The sequence below is a fragment of the Mirounga leonina genome, unplaced genomic scaffold (assembly GCF_011800145.1).
Source record: "Mirounga leonina isolate KUSES-001 unplaced genomic scaffold, KU_Mleo_1.0 Mir_84, whole genome shotgun sequence".
Classification (NCBI taxonomy): Eukaryota; Metazoa; Chordata; class Mammalia; order Carnivora; family Phocidae; genus Mirounga; species Mirounga leonina.
The window spans coordinates 1,356,028-1,371,467 of NW_023270827.1; the positions used below are offsets into that span (position 1 = coordinate 1,356,028).

Here is a 15,440-nt window from a genome sequence, read left to right on the forward strand (position 1 = left end):
AGAGATAAATAAATAAATAAACTTAAAAGAAATTATAAATAACCTTTTTAACTTTGAGGACTTAGGTACTTGTAAATATACTATCCATATCAGATTATTTTATCCAGTTGTGTCCTATAAACCGTTTACATTGGGTAGGCAGGGATAAAATGAATTATTCAGTATAAAGACCTTAAATTCATTATTTTATTATAATATTATAGTTGTTAATACATAACTTTTTAGAACATGGCTTTAAAAGTAAATCCATATTTCTTAGTGACCACAAGAAGGAATTGAAATTTAATTGCAAAAATTAAAACTATATGCAGCAGAGGGAATATAGGAATCAGTGGTAGTGTAATAGCGTTGTATGGTGTCAGAGGGTAGCTACACTTGTGCTGAGCACAGCATAACATAGAGCTGTCAGATCACTGTTGTACACCTGAAACTAATGTAATATTGGGAGCCAACTATACTTGAATGTAGGTGAGTAACTAAATAAGTAAATAGCTGTTTAAAAAATACTCAATATTTATTAAACAGCTGGGGGGGAAAACTCATGAGATATCACCACACACCTTTTTTTTTTTCTTTTTTTAAGATTTATTTATTTAGGGGCGCCTGGGTGGCTCAGTTGGTTAAGCAACTGCCTTCAGCTCAGGTCATGATCCCCCACATCGGACTCCCTGCTCAGCAGGGAGTCTGCTTCTCCCTCTGACCCTCCCCCCTCTCATGCTCTCTCTCTCTGTCTCATTCTCTCTCTCAAATAAATAAAATCTTAAAAAAAAAAAAGATTTTTAAATTTATTTTAGAGAAAGCATGCATATGCACATGTGGAGGGGGCAGTGAGAGAGAGAATCCTCAGGCAGACTCCCCAGTGAGCGTGAAGCACATCATGGGGGCTCGATCCCAGGACCCTGAGATCATGACCTAAGCCAAAATTGAGAGTCGGCCCCTTAACTAACTGAGCCACCCAGGCGCCCCTCACCACAGGCGCCCCTTAACAAGAATTTGGCTAAAATGAAAAATTCTGACAAAAATTATAGCAACTAGAACTTTCACACCCTGTTAGTTGGAATATGATACAATATTTTGGAAAAGTTTTACAATTTCTTAAAAAATTAAACATACATCTATCCTGTGGTCCAGTCATTCTAGTCCTGGGTATTTGAGAGCATGTGTCCCCACGGATATTCACAGCAGCTTTATTTGTAATAGTTGAAAACTGGCAACAACCTAAATGTCCACCAGCAGCTGAATGGATAAATTGTGGTGTATATATACAGTGGAATCCTACTCAGTGGTAAAAAGGAATGAACCATGGATAATATGCAACAATATGGAAGAATCTCAAAATAATTTTGCTGAGTGAAAGAAGCAAAACAATAAAGACCATAGTCTACACAAGAGCTCACTCTTAGTGTTACACATTGTTTTTTTGTTTGAAGAAATGTGTAATGATACGTATCTACCATTATAAGTATCATACAGAATAGTTTTCACTGCCCCCAAACTCCTCTGTGCTCCACCATTCATCCTCTTTCCCCTTAAGCCCTGTTGATTTTGTATGTGTGTGTGACATCTCCATAGATTTGCCTTTTCCAGAATGTCATATAGTTGGGCCTTTTCACATTGGTTGCTTTTTTTAAATATTTTATTTATTTATTTGAGAAAGCATATGTGAACACAAACTGGGGGAGGGACAGACTGAGAGGAAGAAGCAGACTCTCTGCTGAGCAGGGAGACCTGTGTGGGGCTTGATCCCAGGACCCTAGGATCATGACCTGAGCCAAAGGCAAACCAACTGAGCCATCCAGGCGCCCCAGTCAATTGATTCTTTTTTCTTTTCTTTTTTTTTTTTAAGATTTTTTATTTATTTACTTGACACAGAGAGAGAGACAGCTAGAGAGGGAACGCAAGCAGGGGGAGTGGGAGAGGGAGAAGCAGGCTCCTCGCTGGGCAGGGAGCCCGATGTGGGGCTTGATCCCAGAACCCTGGGATCATGACCTGAGCCAAAGGCAGACACTTAATGACTGAGCCACCCAAGCACCCCTAGTCAGTTGATTCTTAATAAGGTGCTAAGACAGTTTTGGGGGGAAAAGAATAGACTTTTCAACAAATGGTACTGTGTCATCTGAATAGTCCATGGAAATAAAGTTAGACCCCTTCCTCATACTGTGTATAAAAATTTGCTCAAAATTGATCAAAGACCTAAATGTAACAACTATAACATTTTTAGAAAAAAAACAATGTAAATCTTTTTGACCTCTGATTGGACATTGGTTTCTCAGATATGACACCAGGAGTACAGCAACCAAAGAAAAAATAATAAATTGGACGGACTTTATTAAAAGTAAAAACTTGTGTGTGTCAAAGTACACTGTGAAGAAAAGTGGAAAGACAACCCATAGACTGGGACAAAATATTCGCAAATCATACGAGTCCCTAATAAGCAAATGGTATCCAGAAAATATAAAGAACTCTTATAACTCAATAAAAAGACAAATAGCCCAACTAAAAAATGGGCAAAGGACTTGAATAAACCTTTCTCCAAAGGTCCAAAAATATACAAATGGCCAGTGAATACATAAAAAAATGCTCAACATTAGCTATCAGGGAAATGCAAATCAGAACCACAGCAAGGGATGCCAGGCTGGCTCAGTAGGTAGAGCACGCGACTCTTGATCTTGGGGTTGTAATTTCCAGCCCCACATTGGGTATAGAGATTACTTAAAAAATAAAATTGTTAAAAACAAAACCAAACCACAGTGAGATACCACTTCACATCCACTAGGTGGCTTTAATCAAAAAGACAGGTAAGTGTTGCCAAGGATGGGGAGAAATTAGAGCCCTCATACAGAGTCATTGGAAATGTAGTGGTGCAGCCACTTTAGAAAACAGTCTGGCAGTTTCTCAAAAGGTTCAGCATAGAATTACCAAGTGACCCAGCAATTCCACTCCTAAGTAATGAGATATGAAAGAGAAAGGAAAACATGTTCACACAAAAACTTATACACAAATGTTCATAATAGCATTATTCATAATAGGCAAAATGTGGAAACAAACCAAATGTCTATCAGCTGATAAGTGGATAAATCAATGTGGTATTTCCATACAATGAAATATTTAGAAATAAAAGGAATGAAGTACTGGTTTACACAATAACATGAACGAACTTGAAATTTTATGCTAAGTAAAGAAAGCCAGACAGAAAAGACCACATATTATATGATTCCATTTTTTTAAAGATTTTATTTATTCATTTATTTGAGAGAGAGAGAGAGAGAGAGAGCACATGAGAGGGGGGAGGGTCAGAGGGAGAAGCAGACTCCCTGCCAAGCAGGGAGCCCGATGCGGGACTCGATCCAGGGACTCCAGGATCATGACCTGAGCCGAAGGCAGTCGCTTAACCAACTGAGCTCCCCAGGCACCCCTCCATTTTTTTTTTTTTAATGAAATGTCCAGAATAGCAAATCTGTTGAGACAGAAAGCAGGTGGGGGGGAGGGGGCGGGGGAGAGGACATGAAGAATGACTGCTGATGAATATGGGGTTTCCTTCTGGGTGACAAAATTGTTTTAAAATTGATTGTAGTGATGGTTATACAATTGTGCGAGCACACTAAAAACCGTTGAATTGTGCACTTTGAGTTATACGTATGTGAATTCATCTCAGTAAAACTGTTACAAAAACCATTTAGAAAATAGCTGGCATGTGTGGTATTCATGGTTTAAGTGTTCACTCTAATGATGATGGGGGTGATGGGGTAGTGGTGGTTGCGGGTAACTATTAGAAACGTGCAGCGTATGTTATTGTGAAGCATTCTCTTTTATAGGATCTCCTCTATCGAAGATCTAGGTCACTAGTGGATTATGAAAATGCTAATAAAGCACTGGATAAAGCAAGAGCGAAAAATAAAGATGTTCTGCAGGCTGAAACATCCCAACAATTATGTTGTCAGAAATTTGAAAAAATATCTGAGTCTGCAAAACAAGGTACTGTTACCTTACCCTTTAATCATAAGGTATACTTTATAATATATAAATTAAATAGTTAATCCTAATTTCTTTTGTTCACAGAACTTATAGATTTTAAGACAAGAAGAGTTGCTGCATTCAGGAAAAATTTAGTGGAACTGGCAGAGTTAGAACTGAAGCATGCAAAGGTATTGTCATATTAAAGGTTTAATAATTTAAGTGACTTATAATTTAGAAATGAGTCCGTTATGGGGTACTTGGCCGGCTCAGTTGGGAGAGTAGGTCACTCTTGATCTCAGGTTCATGAGTTTGAGCCCCATGTTAGGCATAGAGATTACTTTTAAAAAAAAGGAAAGAAAGAAATGAGTCCATTATGGAATTGATAATAATTCTTTAATGACAGTTTCCTTCTACAGGCGTACTGTAAGAAGTATTCCTGAATTAGAATTAATTACAATTGGAATTATAATTTTTGAAGGTTATTTTACTGCTTCAAAATAACTTGGTTTTAGGAAATAAACATCCTTCTTCCAGGGTTTTATAGTGTTTATTTACTTCAAATTAAGCCCTTTCTTGTAGTTAATAGAAAGCTTCGGGGATGCCTGGCTGGCTCAGTTGGTTGAGCATCCAGCTCTTGGTTTTGGCTCAGGTGGTCATCTTGGCGTTGGGAGATTGAGCCCTGCGTTGGGCTCCTGGCTTAGCGTGGAGTCCACTTGGGATTCTCTCTCCCTCTTGCTCGTGTTCTCTCTCCCTCTCTCTCTCTCTGTCTCTCTCTCTCTAAAATAAATAAATAAATCTCTATTTTTTTTTAAAGGATAAAGGTTGGCCCAAACTTTACTGTAATTTTAAAACTAGAGAATCTTAGAATTGAGAGGGATTTTACAAATCATCTAATTCAAACAAGAATAATATCTACAGTTTCTCTAAATGGTCAGCTCTGTAAGACTTTAGTACCTAATATGGAAACCAGTATCATTTTTTGACTAGCTAAAAAAAATAAATCTCTCATTAATAAAAAAAATTGAGGGCGCCTGGGTGGCTCAGTCATTAAGCATCTGCCTTCGGCTCAGGTCATGATCCCAGGGTTCTGGGATCGAGCCCTGCATTGGGCTCCCTGCTCAGCGGGGAGCCTGCTTCTCCCTCTCCCACTCCCCCCTGCTTGTGTTCCCTCTCTCACTGTGTCTCTCTCTGTCAAATAAATAAATAAAATCTTTAAAAAAAAAAAATTTAGGGGCGCCTGGGTGTTGCAGTCAGTTGGGTGTCCAACTCTTGGTTTTGGCTCAGGTCATGATCTCAGGTTTGTGGGATCGAGCCCTGAGTTCGGCTCAGTGCGGAGTCTGCTTGAGATTCTTTCTTCCTCTCCCTCTGCCCCTCTCCCCACTCTCTCGCTCTCTCTCTCAAATAAATAAATAATTCCTTAAAAAAAATAAACTTAAAAATTTATTTAACATATGCTGTCTTCAGAGGGACTGAAAACTAAAAACATATTCAAAATTCCCCAAACTATAAGTATTAAAGAAATTTAAATAAACTTTAAGTGTTTATTTTTTGATATATTGATAGCATTTATACTTTGAAAGTCATTAAAAAGCTTAAAACTGCACTAAGAGTTTTGGGGCACCCCATAATGAACACAAATCTACTTCTGTGTAACTTTGACACATTGGTCAAAGTTTTGTCATCTAAATTAAGAAAGATAAGTTCTCTTACAGTTTACCCTCAAATATTTATATAGTTTATATTTTGTATATATAGTCTCCTCCAAGCTAGATATCCTTGGGCTAAATATTTTTTATCTTATACATTTCAATAAGCTTTTTATATTATTGACCTCCTGTCATTGCTGTTTTAAAATATTACACCTGGAAATGGAAACACTTCTGTACACAGGCTGATTTTTTTTTTTTTTTTTTAAGATTTTATTTATTTATTTGACAGAGACGTAGAGAGAGAGAGAGCACAGATAGGCAGAGCGGCAAGCAGAGGGAGAGGGAGAGGGAGAAGCCGGCTCCCCCACTGAGCTGGGAACCCAACGCGGGGCTCGATCCCAGGACCCTGAGATCGTGACCTGAGCCGAAGGCAGACGCTTAACCGACTGAGCCACCCAGGCGCCCCTGTACACAGGCTGATTATTGTGCACATTTCTTCTTACAGGGTGCTTTATATTTACAAGGGTTTAAGGTGCCATCTCGTACCAGCTTGTTTTGGCCTATAGTCACACCTTCTCTTCTTCTTCAAAGTCTTTTCTTGAGCTCCAGCCTATAATTCTGTGTTTCATTTTTTTAGTAATCTTTTTCATTTTTGTGGTATAAAACACATAAAATTTACCGTCTTAACCATTTTTAAGTGTGCAGTTCAGCAGTGGTAAATATATTCACATTGTTGTGCAACAGGTTTCTAGGACTTCTTCATTTATTGAGCATTTAAGTTTTAAAATGTAATTGTAGACCATATTTGTGTCTATTAAATTTTAGCTTGCTAGTTTTAGCCTAGCATGAGATCCTTTGGAAACTTTAATTTCATCATATAGTAGTACTTGACTATTAGAGTGGTTATTGCTCCAAAGTGATAGACATATGTAATTTGTATGAACTTCCCTTTTATGTCCTTATCTAAGTTTTAATTTAAAAGATTGATCAGGGGATGCCTGGGTGGCTCAGTGGGTGAAGTGTCAGACTCCTGATCTCAGCTCAGATCTTGATCTCAGGGCCATGAGTTCAAGCCTTGCATTGGGCTCCACACTGGGTGTGGAGCCTTCTTAAAAAAAGAAAGAGAGAGAGAGGGAAAGAAAAAAAAGGAAGGAAAGAAAGAGAGTGAGAGAGAAAGTGAGAGAGAGAGGAAGGAAGGAAGAAGAAAGAAAGAAAGGAGAGAGAGAGAGGGAGGGAGGGATCGATCAGGACCAAAGGAATCAATATTTGTTCATCTAATTGTAAAAGTACATAGAACCCAAAAAGGCTAAATTTTAGTTCCCTTCCTTTCTTTCTATACTAACTGATAATAACTTATTAATTAATATTGTTTGTAGTTATTTGGATAGTTATGAATTCACCTACTTATACTGTCATCAACCATTTTTTCTCCACTTTATCCATGATGGATATAAGTATCAAATTCCTCACTAAAATCAAGATACATGTTATGATTTCCTGGTCGAATAACCCTCTCAAAAGAAAATGTTTTGATAAAGCTGGCATGATTTATTCTTATTGCACCTGTGTTGGTTTCTAATGTTCACTGTATTTGTTTTTTGTGGTTTTTTTTAAGATTTTATTTATTTATTTGACAGAGAGAGACACAGCGAGAGAGGGAACACAAGCAGGGGGAGTGGTAAACTAGTAAAATAAAATAAAGGAGTAAAAATAACCATTTAAAAATATGAACGCCATTCCTGGCTCAGAGACTATACAAAAATAGGCTGTAATTTGCCAGCCTCTCTTTAATTTATTAACAAAATCCTTGATAGTTTATAACCTCTTTAAAAAGAATAAATATAGGGGTGCCTGGGTGCCTCAGTCGTTTAGCGTCTGCCTTCGGCTCAGGTCATGATCCCAGGGTCCTGGGATCGAGCCCCGCATCGGGCTCCCTGCTCAGCAGGAAGTCTGCTTCTCCCTCTCCCACTCCCCCTGCTTGTGTTCCCTCTCTCTCTGTGTCTCTCTGTCAAATTAAAAAAAAAAAAAAAAAAAAAAAAGGCAAAAGAGGGATGCCTAGGTGGCTCAGTTGGTTAAGAGTCTGCCTTTGGCTCAGGTCATGATCCCAGGGTCCTGGGATCGAGCTCCGCATCGGGCTCCCTGCTCAGCAAGTAGCCTGCTTCTCCTCTCCCTCTGCTTGCTGCTCCCCCTGCTTGTGCTCTCTTTGACAAATAAAATCTTAAAAAAAAAAAAGGCAAAAGAATATCATGATGTGATAATTTTACAAAATTTATATTTAATCTATAAATAAAGTTTTATTAGGATACACCGAAGCTCATTCATTTATGCTTTGTCTGTGATTGCTTTCATACTACTATAGCAAAGTTGAGTAGTTAAAACAGAGATGAAATGTCTCTCGAAATCTAAAAATTTTTTTTTCTTAAGATTTTATTTATTTGAGAGAGAGAATGAGGGAGAGAGAGAGAAGCAGGCTCCCCACTGAGCAGGGAGCCTAACACGAGGCTCGATCCCAGGACCCTGGGGTCATGACCTGAGCCTAAGGCAGATGCTTAACGACTGAGCCACCCAGGCGCCCCTAAAGTCTAAAATGTTTACTACATATTTAGTCCTTTACAGAAAAAGTTTGCTGACCCCTACTACATAGATTCATATCAGCCTCTGACTTCCAGATATTGTACTTTTCAAATCCTTTCTGAGAAGTGTTCCCTGTCTTGAAATTTCTGATAGGTCTTCTAGTCCAGTGGCTCTCAACTAGAGGCAGTTTTGCCTCCTGGGAGACAGCAATTTCTGGAGACATTTCTTGGGTAGAAATGTCTCTACCCACTTAGGTAGTCAAAACTAAGGGTGGGTGGGATACTACTGGTATGTAGTGCGTAGAGGTCAGGGATGCTGCTAAACTTTCTACAGTGCATCGGACAGCCCCCATAAGAAAGAATTACAGAGCCCAAAATATGTCAGGAGTGCCGAGATTAAGGGGCGCCTGGCTGGCTCAGTCGGTGGAGCATGCAACTCTTGATCTCAGGGTTTAGGTTTGAGCCCCACATTGGGTGTAGAGATTACTTAAATATAAAATCTTAAAAAAAAAAAAAAAAGTGCCAAGGTTGAGAAACCCTGCTCTCTTGTGTCAGGTTTCTTCTTGATGATTTTGTAAATCTGAACAAAGTCCCATGTTAGTCCCAGGAATCCATATGAAATATTCTAAAAAGATTAGACATTAGTTAAACTTAGAGCCAGTTGATTTGAAACTACTTTGGATTTCATTTATTATAACTAGGGTATGTCTTGCCATGTAATTGAAATCTGGTTATAACAGAAAATTAGGTAGTTAGGTCACTTTTGTGTCCTTGAAATTAGTCTCAGATACCTTATTAATAAAGTGTCAAATGTATCAAATGCAAAAAAAGGAAGTGATGATACTGTCTATGAGGGTGTGGAGTCCTCATGCCCTGTTGGCGGGTGTGGGTTGGTGCACACCCTTCTGGAGAGCATTGGCAGTATATCAAATGAAGGATGTGTGTCTTTCGACTTAGTCCCACTTGAGGAATATACCTGTAAGAAGATAATTTCACAAATACAGACAGGGCGCCTGAGTGGCTCAGTAGGTTAAGCGTCTGCCTTCAGCTCAGGTCATGATCCCAGGACCCTGGGATCGTCAGTGTCAGGGAGCCTGCGTCTCCCTCTGCCTGCCCCTCCCCCTGCTTGTACGTGTGATCTCTCTCTCTCTCTCTCTCTCTGTGTCAAATAAATGAATAAAATCTTTTTTAAAAAAGGTTAAAAAAAGTCACATGCTCTACTGACTAAGCCAGCCTGACTGCCCCCCGCCACGTCTTTTTAGACTTCCTGAATCTGGAAAGTTCCTGAATCTTCATATTTCATAACATTGGACACTATTAAAAAGCACAGGTCTGTAAAATCTCCCTCAATTTGGGTTTGTCTAATTATTGAGTTTAGATTCTCCACTTGTGGCAAGAATACCACAAAAGTGTTGCTCAGACCTCCTTATTACGTCAGATCAAGAGACACATGCTGTTGATTAGCTGCCTTACTGGCAGTGTATGATCTTGATCATTTGGTTAAAGTGATGTCTTCGGGGGCGCCTGGGTGGCTCAGTAGTTGGGCGTCTGCCTTCGGCTCGGGTCATGATCCCAGGGTTCTGGGATCGAGCCCCGCATCAGGCTCCCTGCTCGGCGGGAAGCCTGCTTCTCCCTCTTCCACTCCCCCTGCTTATGTTCCCTCTCTTGCTGTGTCTCTCTCTGTCAAATAAATAAAATCTTTAGAGAAAAAATAAAGTGATGTCTACAGGTTTCTCAGTGGCAAAGTTATTATTTTACACTTTGAAATTAAGTATTCTGTGGGGAGATACTTGGGACTATGTCAATTAAATACCCAGCACTTAACCAGCATTGTCCCACAGAATTTTATGTGATAATGGAAATACTCTATAATCAGCACTGTCCAGTATGGTGGTCACTAGCCACATGTGGCTGCCAAACACTTGAAATGTGGGTAGTGCAACCGAGAAACTCAAACCGAGTTTTTATTTAATTTCAATTAACAGAAATTTAAATGTTCTGTAGCTGCATGTACCTAATGACCACAGTATTAGCATTTCAGCATTATATTGTTTTTAGCATCCAGTTATGACTTCCTGAGTCAGTTATTGTGATGGTTGCCAAATGGTCATTTTCTAATTCCATCATTGTATACATTTTAGTTGGCTTTGTACTCTAAGGAAGAAGTTTTCCTTCACCCCCATTTATAAATCGTTGTAACCAGGGTGCCTGGGTGGCTCAGTTGTTTAAGCATCTGCCTTCGGCTCAGGTCACGGTCCCGGGGTCCTGGGATCGAGCTCTGCATCGGGCTCCCTGCTCGGCCAGAAGCCTGCTTCTCCCTCTCCCACTCCTCCTGCTTGTGTTCCCTCTCTCGCTGTGTTTCTCTCTGTCAAATAAAGAAATAAAATCTTAATAAATAAATAGTTGTGACCTATATGCTTATATTTGTCTTTACACATCTGAATTTGGAGGCCAGTTCACATGTTTTACAGATGGCTACACAGGTCTGCATTTTATTTTTTTTTAAGATTTTTATTTATTTATTTATTTGACAGAGAGATAGCACAAGTAGGCAGAGCGGCAGGGAGAGGGAGAAGCAGGCTCTCCACTGAGCAGGGAGCCCAATGCGGGGCTCGATCCCAGGACCCTGGGATCATGACCTGAGCTGAAGGCAGCCGCTTAACCCACTGAGCTACCCAGGCACCCCCAGGTCTGCATTTTATAGAATACTTTTGTATGTGATCTTATTACTTACCTTTTTTTTTTTTTTTTTTTTTTTGAGAGAGAGAGAGATCATGAAGGTGGGGAAGGGCAGAGGGAAAGGAAGAGCGAGAATCTCAAGCCGACTCCCCACCCAGCATGAGCCTGATGCGGGGCTTGATCTCATAATCGTGAGATCACAACCTGAGCCGAAATCAGGAGTTGGTCACTTAACTGAGCCACCCAGGTGCCCCTCTTATTACTATTTTTATAAAAATTGCTATAACGTATCACTTTAATCATTAAAATATACATTATATATGTTATATATTATATAATCATGTAATATAATACACATATTTTAATGGCTTACAGTCAGAAATGTTCAGGGGCCCCTGGGTGGCTCAAGTGGGTTGAACGTCTGGCTCTTGATTTTGGCTCAGGTTATGATCTCAGGTCATGGGGCTCTGCACTCAGCGGGGAGTGTGCTTGATATTCTCTCTCCCTCTCCCCCTGCTCTCTCACTCTCTCAAAATAAATAAATCTTTAAAAAAAAATGTTCAGTAGTTTAACTTGGACACAAAGAGCATATTTTCTCTCTCATTAGATCATGCCAGGTAATTCCAAACAGTAATTAGTGGTCTAGGTGGAAATTTCCTGAAGAATCTGATATGTGGAAAATATTGTACATGAAACAAAGTATATAATTTTGTCTCTAAACAGTTATTTAATAAATTTAAAGTTACGTGCTTTCTAGTGCTGTATATTTTCAGTACAGTTCTTCCAAGCTCTCTGAGCGTCACCGTTTATTCTCCCTTTCTTTTTAGGGTAACCTACAGTTGCTGCAGAACTGCTTGGCGGTGTTCAACGGAGACACATAAGCCACACTCCACCTACAGTTAAAAAGGGCTGCCTTCCTTCAGATTTTATTTTTGTTTTCTTAATGGTATTAAGCATTTACTGCTCACTGGAAACAAAAGAAACAGCCGTCAAAGTGCATCTACTCTCCTTTTTTCCGAGAAACCACGGAGCGGCGCTGTCCCTGGGCTCTGCCAGCGTGCGTGGTGGGACGCCGCGCCCCCGCACCTGTGCGCCCCTTTGGCCGTCGGCCCTCGCCGTGCGTGCCTCCTCTCCTGAAGCCCCAAGTTCAGGCTTGTTTTAAGTAGCCTCTGTAACTGTGTTTATTTTATGAATAGTATTCCTTCTGGCTGCCAGTCTTACTTTTAAGTACTCTCTGAAGTTTAACCCTTTTAAAAACACACTGTTCAAACAAGATAAAGATTGCCCTTACCTTTTTTTGAATTTTGTTTTTAAAAAACATTGTATACCACCTTAGTTCATTCATGTATCCTGGTAAAGCATCTTAATCGGACTTATTTTTAATTAATGAACATTTCTTAGAAGTTTTGGGACAGATTTTATGTAATGTTTGTAAGTATGATTTCTGATGAAAAGCAAATGCATTAGTATGTTTGCCTTAAACTTGTAGACTAAACCAACTATTATCAAATAAAGTGATAACAGTGATAGTTTTTAACTCTGTGGTCATTGTATCACTCTAAAATTTGGAGTAGCTATAATAAATCTACTCCTTTATTCTGCTTTACAGTGCAGGTCTTAGTTTTTCCTTTTTCTTTTTTTAAATGGCATATTGAATGAAGTTCACCAGTCCCTTTACAAAAGGATGAACTGCTTCTCTGTGTGCTTTTAGCCTTTTATAGAAGGTGGAATTGAGCAGAGGCAAGTTAGAAACAGCCATTTCTAAAACACAGGAGCAGACAGAACAGTCTGTTATGGTTTCCTGAATTCTATCTCTGGCTCAGCCAAGGAACCGTGAGACGTGCCATTGAGCCCACTTGATCGTTACACTAGTGTATAAATTGGTATGTAGAGAGAAAGAGTATATAGGGAACAGCATTTGTCGGTGGGGGAAAAATTGGAATATTTGGACTAAAAAGGGTACAAAAAGGATACTAATTGTCAGTAGTCAATTCCAAATATTACTGGTCTTCTTAATGTAAATTAACATCAAGTCACTTCTAATTTAAAATTAGGTTGTGTGGTTTGATTTTTTTCACTAACTTCTCTTCCAGTTGGAAACCACAAGCATTTGGGTTGGTCACCCCTCGTTTAAATTTTCCCAAACCCTGGTTTAGGTCTTAAGGGTAGTCACCATGATTCCGGCCTTGCATGTTCTCTTGCCTTACTGGTGTGCTGGTTAATGTTCTTTCACTGATGTTGTTCCCTGATGCCATTTGAACTTGATTTTTCTGTTGCCTGAGAAATCTCTGTGTTTTGTCCTCCTTCATGTCTCCTTCCCTGGTGAAAATATGCCCGTGCGATGCTCTCCAGTGGGTGAACATTGGGCCAGAGAGCCCTAGCTTCTGGATTCTGGTGCAGTCCCTTCGCTGGCTGCCCTTGTGGCCTCAGGCAGGTTCGCTTGACCTCTCTCTGCCTCAGTTTCTCTACTACAAAGGACATATTGACCTACCTCACAGGGGTGTTGTGAGGATTAATAAACATTGGTACAGTGCTTTGGAAATGTGAAGATGCTGTGTAAATGCTAAGAAATAGTGAGTACACGGGGCGCCTGGGTGGCTCAGTTGGTTGAGCATCTGCCTTCAGCTCAGGTCATGATCCAGGGTCCTGGATCCCTCTGCTCAACGGGGGAGCCTGCTTCTTCTCCCTCTCCCCACCCCCTGCTCATGCTCGCTCGCTCTCTCAAAGTCTTTTTTAAAAAAAATCAAAATAGCAAGTACAGGGCAGAAAGCTATATACAATGTTCCACATAGCCATCAGCTAATCTGTACCAAAAAGGTCTTTTTGGGGAAAGGGGTAGGAGAGTGCTTCGTAGATCCCTTGGTCCCTGGTTTACATTTTTACAGTGTGTGTGTGGGCGGGGGTAGACTGGAAGCAGCAGTTACATATTAGAGCATGTGTGGGAGGGTGCTTAATAAATACACCTATAAATGAGTTGACTACACTATGCAAGGCCTTCTCATAAAACACTAAGATAAAGAACGTATATTATTCCCTCAAGGACCTACTTCAGGAGAGATTCTACTTCGTACCTCCAGAACAATTGAAATACTCCATAGTTCACTGCTAGTTTCTGATTAAAAAAACAAAACAAAACAAAACAAAAAACAGCCAGCCTTGGTTTCACTGCTCTCGAGCTGTGGCATTCATTTAACATTTATTGGCTGTCGTATGCCTGGGGGCACAAAGGAGAAACAGGAGGACACCTGGGAGCAGAGACAAAGCCCTGCTATAGGGTTTCCTACAGGGGACACTATGCTCTGACAGGAAGAAAGCGACCTAGGCAGTGAGAATGACCCAGGCTGTGAACAGTGGGGTGGGAACCAGGGGAATGAAGGTTGTGGGTTTTATGTGGTGAGGGTGGAAGATGGCAAGAAAGGAAATTGCAGAAGAAAGTGGGTCACAGCAATTGCACTACTAGGTATTTACCCCAAAGATACGAATGTAGTGATGCGAAGGGGCACCTGCATCCCAGTGTTTCTAGGAGCAATGTCCACAATAGCCAAACTATGGAAAGAGCCCCGATGTCCATTGACAGATGAATGGATAAAGAAGTGTATATATACAAGGAGTATTACGCAGCCATCAAAAAGATGAAATCTTGCCATTTGCAAGGACATGGATGGAACTAGAGGGTTTTATGCTTAGTGAAATAAGTCAATCAGAAAGACAATTACATGATCTCACTGATATATGGAATTTAAGAAAACAGGGTCATAGGGGAAGAGAGGAAAAAAGAAAACTAAACCAGAGAGGGAGACAAACCATTAGACTCTTAATCATAGGAAGCAAACAGGGTTGCTGTAGGGGAGGGAGATTGATGAATGGGGTAACTGGAGGTTGGACATTAAGGAGAGCATGTGATGTCATGAGCAGTGGGTATTAAGACTGATGAAGCACAGACCTGTACCTCTGAAACCAATAATGCATTATATGTTAATTGAATTAAAATTTTGAAAGGAAAGGGGAAAAAAAGAGGGTCAGATCAATAGCTTCATAGGCTGGGTAAAATGTCTGCACCTAGTTTGGAAAAGCTTATATAATATTAATGTACTGTAGCAAAACTACAGAAGTTGAGCTCAAACTGATCACTTTGAAAAAATAAAGTAAGACAAAAAAAAACGGGGGGGAGCGGGGGAATCGGAGTGGTTCAAGGCATTAAAACCATCCAGCCAAACGAACTATTTTTCATGTTCCATTTAAGCACGGAACAACCTGAACACTGAACACGGTTACTTACCACCCACTCAACAAACACATGTTTTCAACACCGTAATATATTTTTACCTGTAAAAAAATATAAACTTACAGGTTTTACCAAAAAAAGCACCAAGATTTCTAACCGCCACCCGGGCGTTATGTAAAGCATCATGAAACTATGTAAACAGCTCTCATTTAAAATAAGAGCAAATAATAGCAAACACATACCAAGAACTTAAAAAAACACATTTGAAGAAAACTGCGAACGCTGAAAAGACTGTTGTTCAACTACAAAAACCAGGGGAAAGCGCGAACGCAGTCCCCCACTACCACAAATTATGCA

At 40.0% G+C, this 15,440-nt stretch overlaps 1 protein-coding gene across 3 annotated transcripts in view; it reads left to right on the plus strand.

Annotated features, from left to right (window-relative positions):
• LOC118002894 (sorting nexin-6) overlaps positions 1-13,396 on the plus strand; it is a 56,297-nt gene extending 42,901 nt beyond the window's left edge. For all 3 annotated transcript variants that reach the window (XM_034993506.1, XM_034993508.1, XM_034993507.1), the window contains 3 exons: positions 3,816-3,975; positions 4,060-4,145; positions 11,686-13,396. In XM_034993506.1, the coding sequence (XP_034849397.1) occupies positions 3,816-3,975; positions 4,060-4,145; positions 11,686-11,739 (300 nt within the window). In that variant the 3' untranslated portion in view covers positions 11,740-13,396. The remainder of the gene's footprint in view (positions 1-3,815; positions 3,976-4,059; positions 4,146-11,685) is intronic.
• The last annotated feature ends 2,044 nt before the right edge of the window (positions 13,397-15,440 follow it).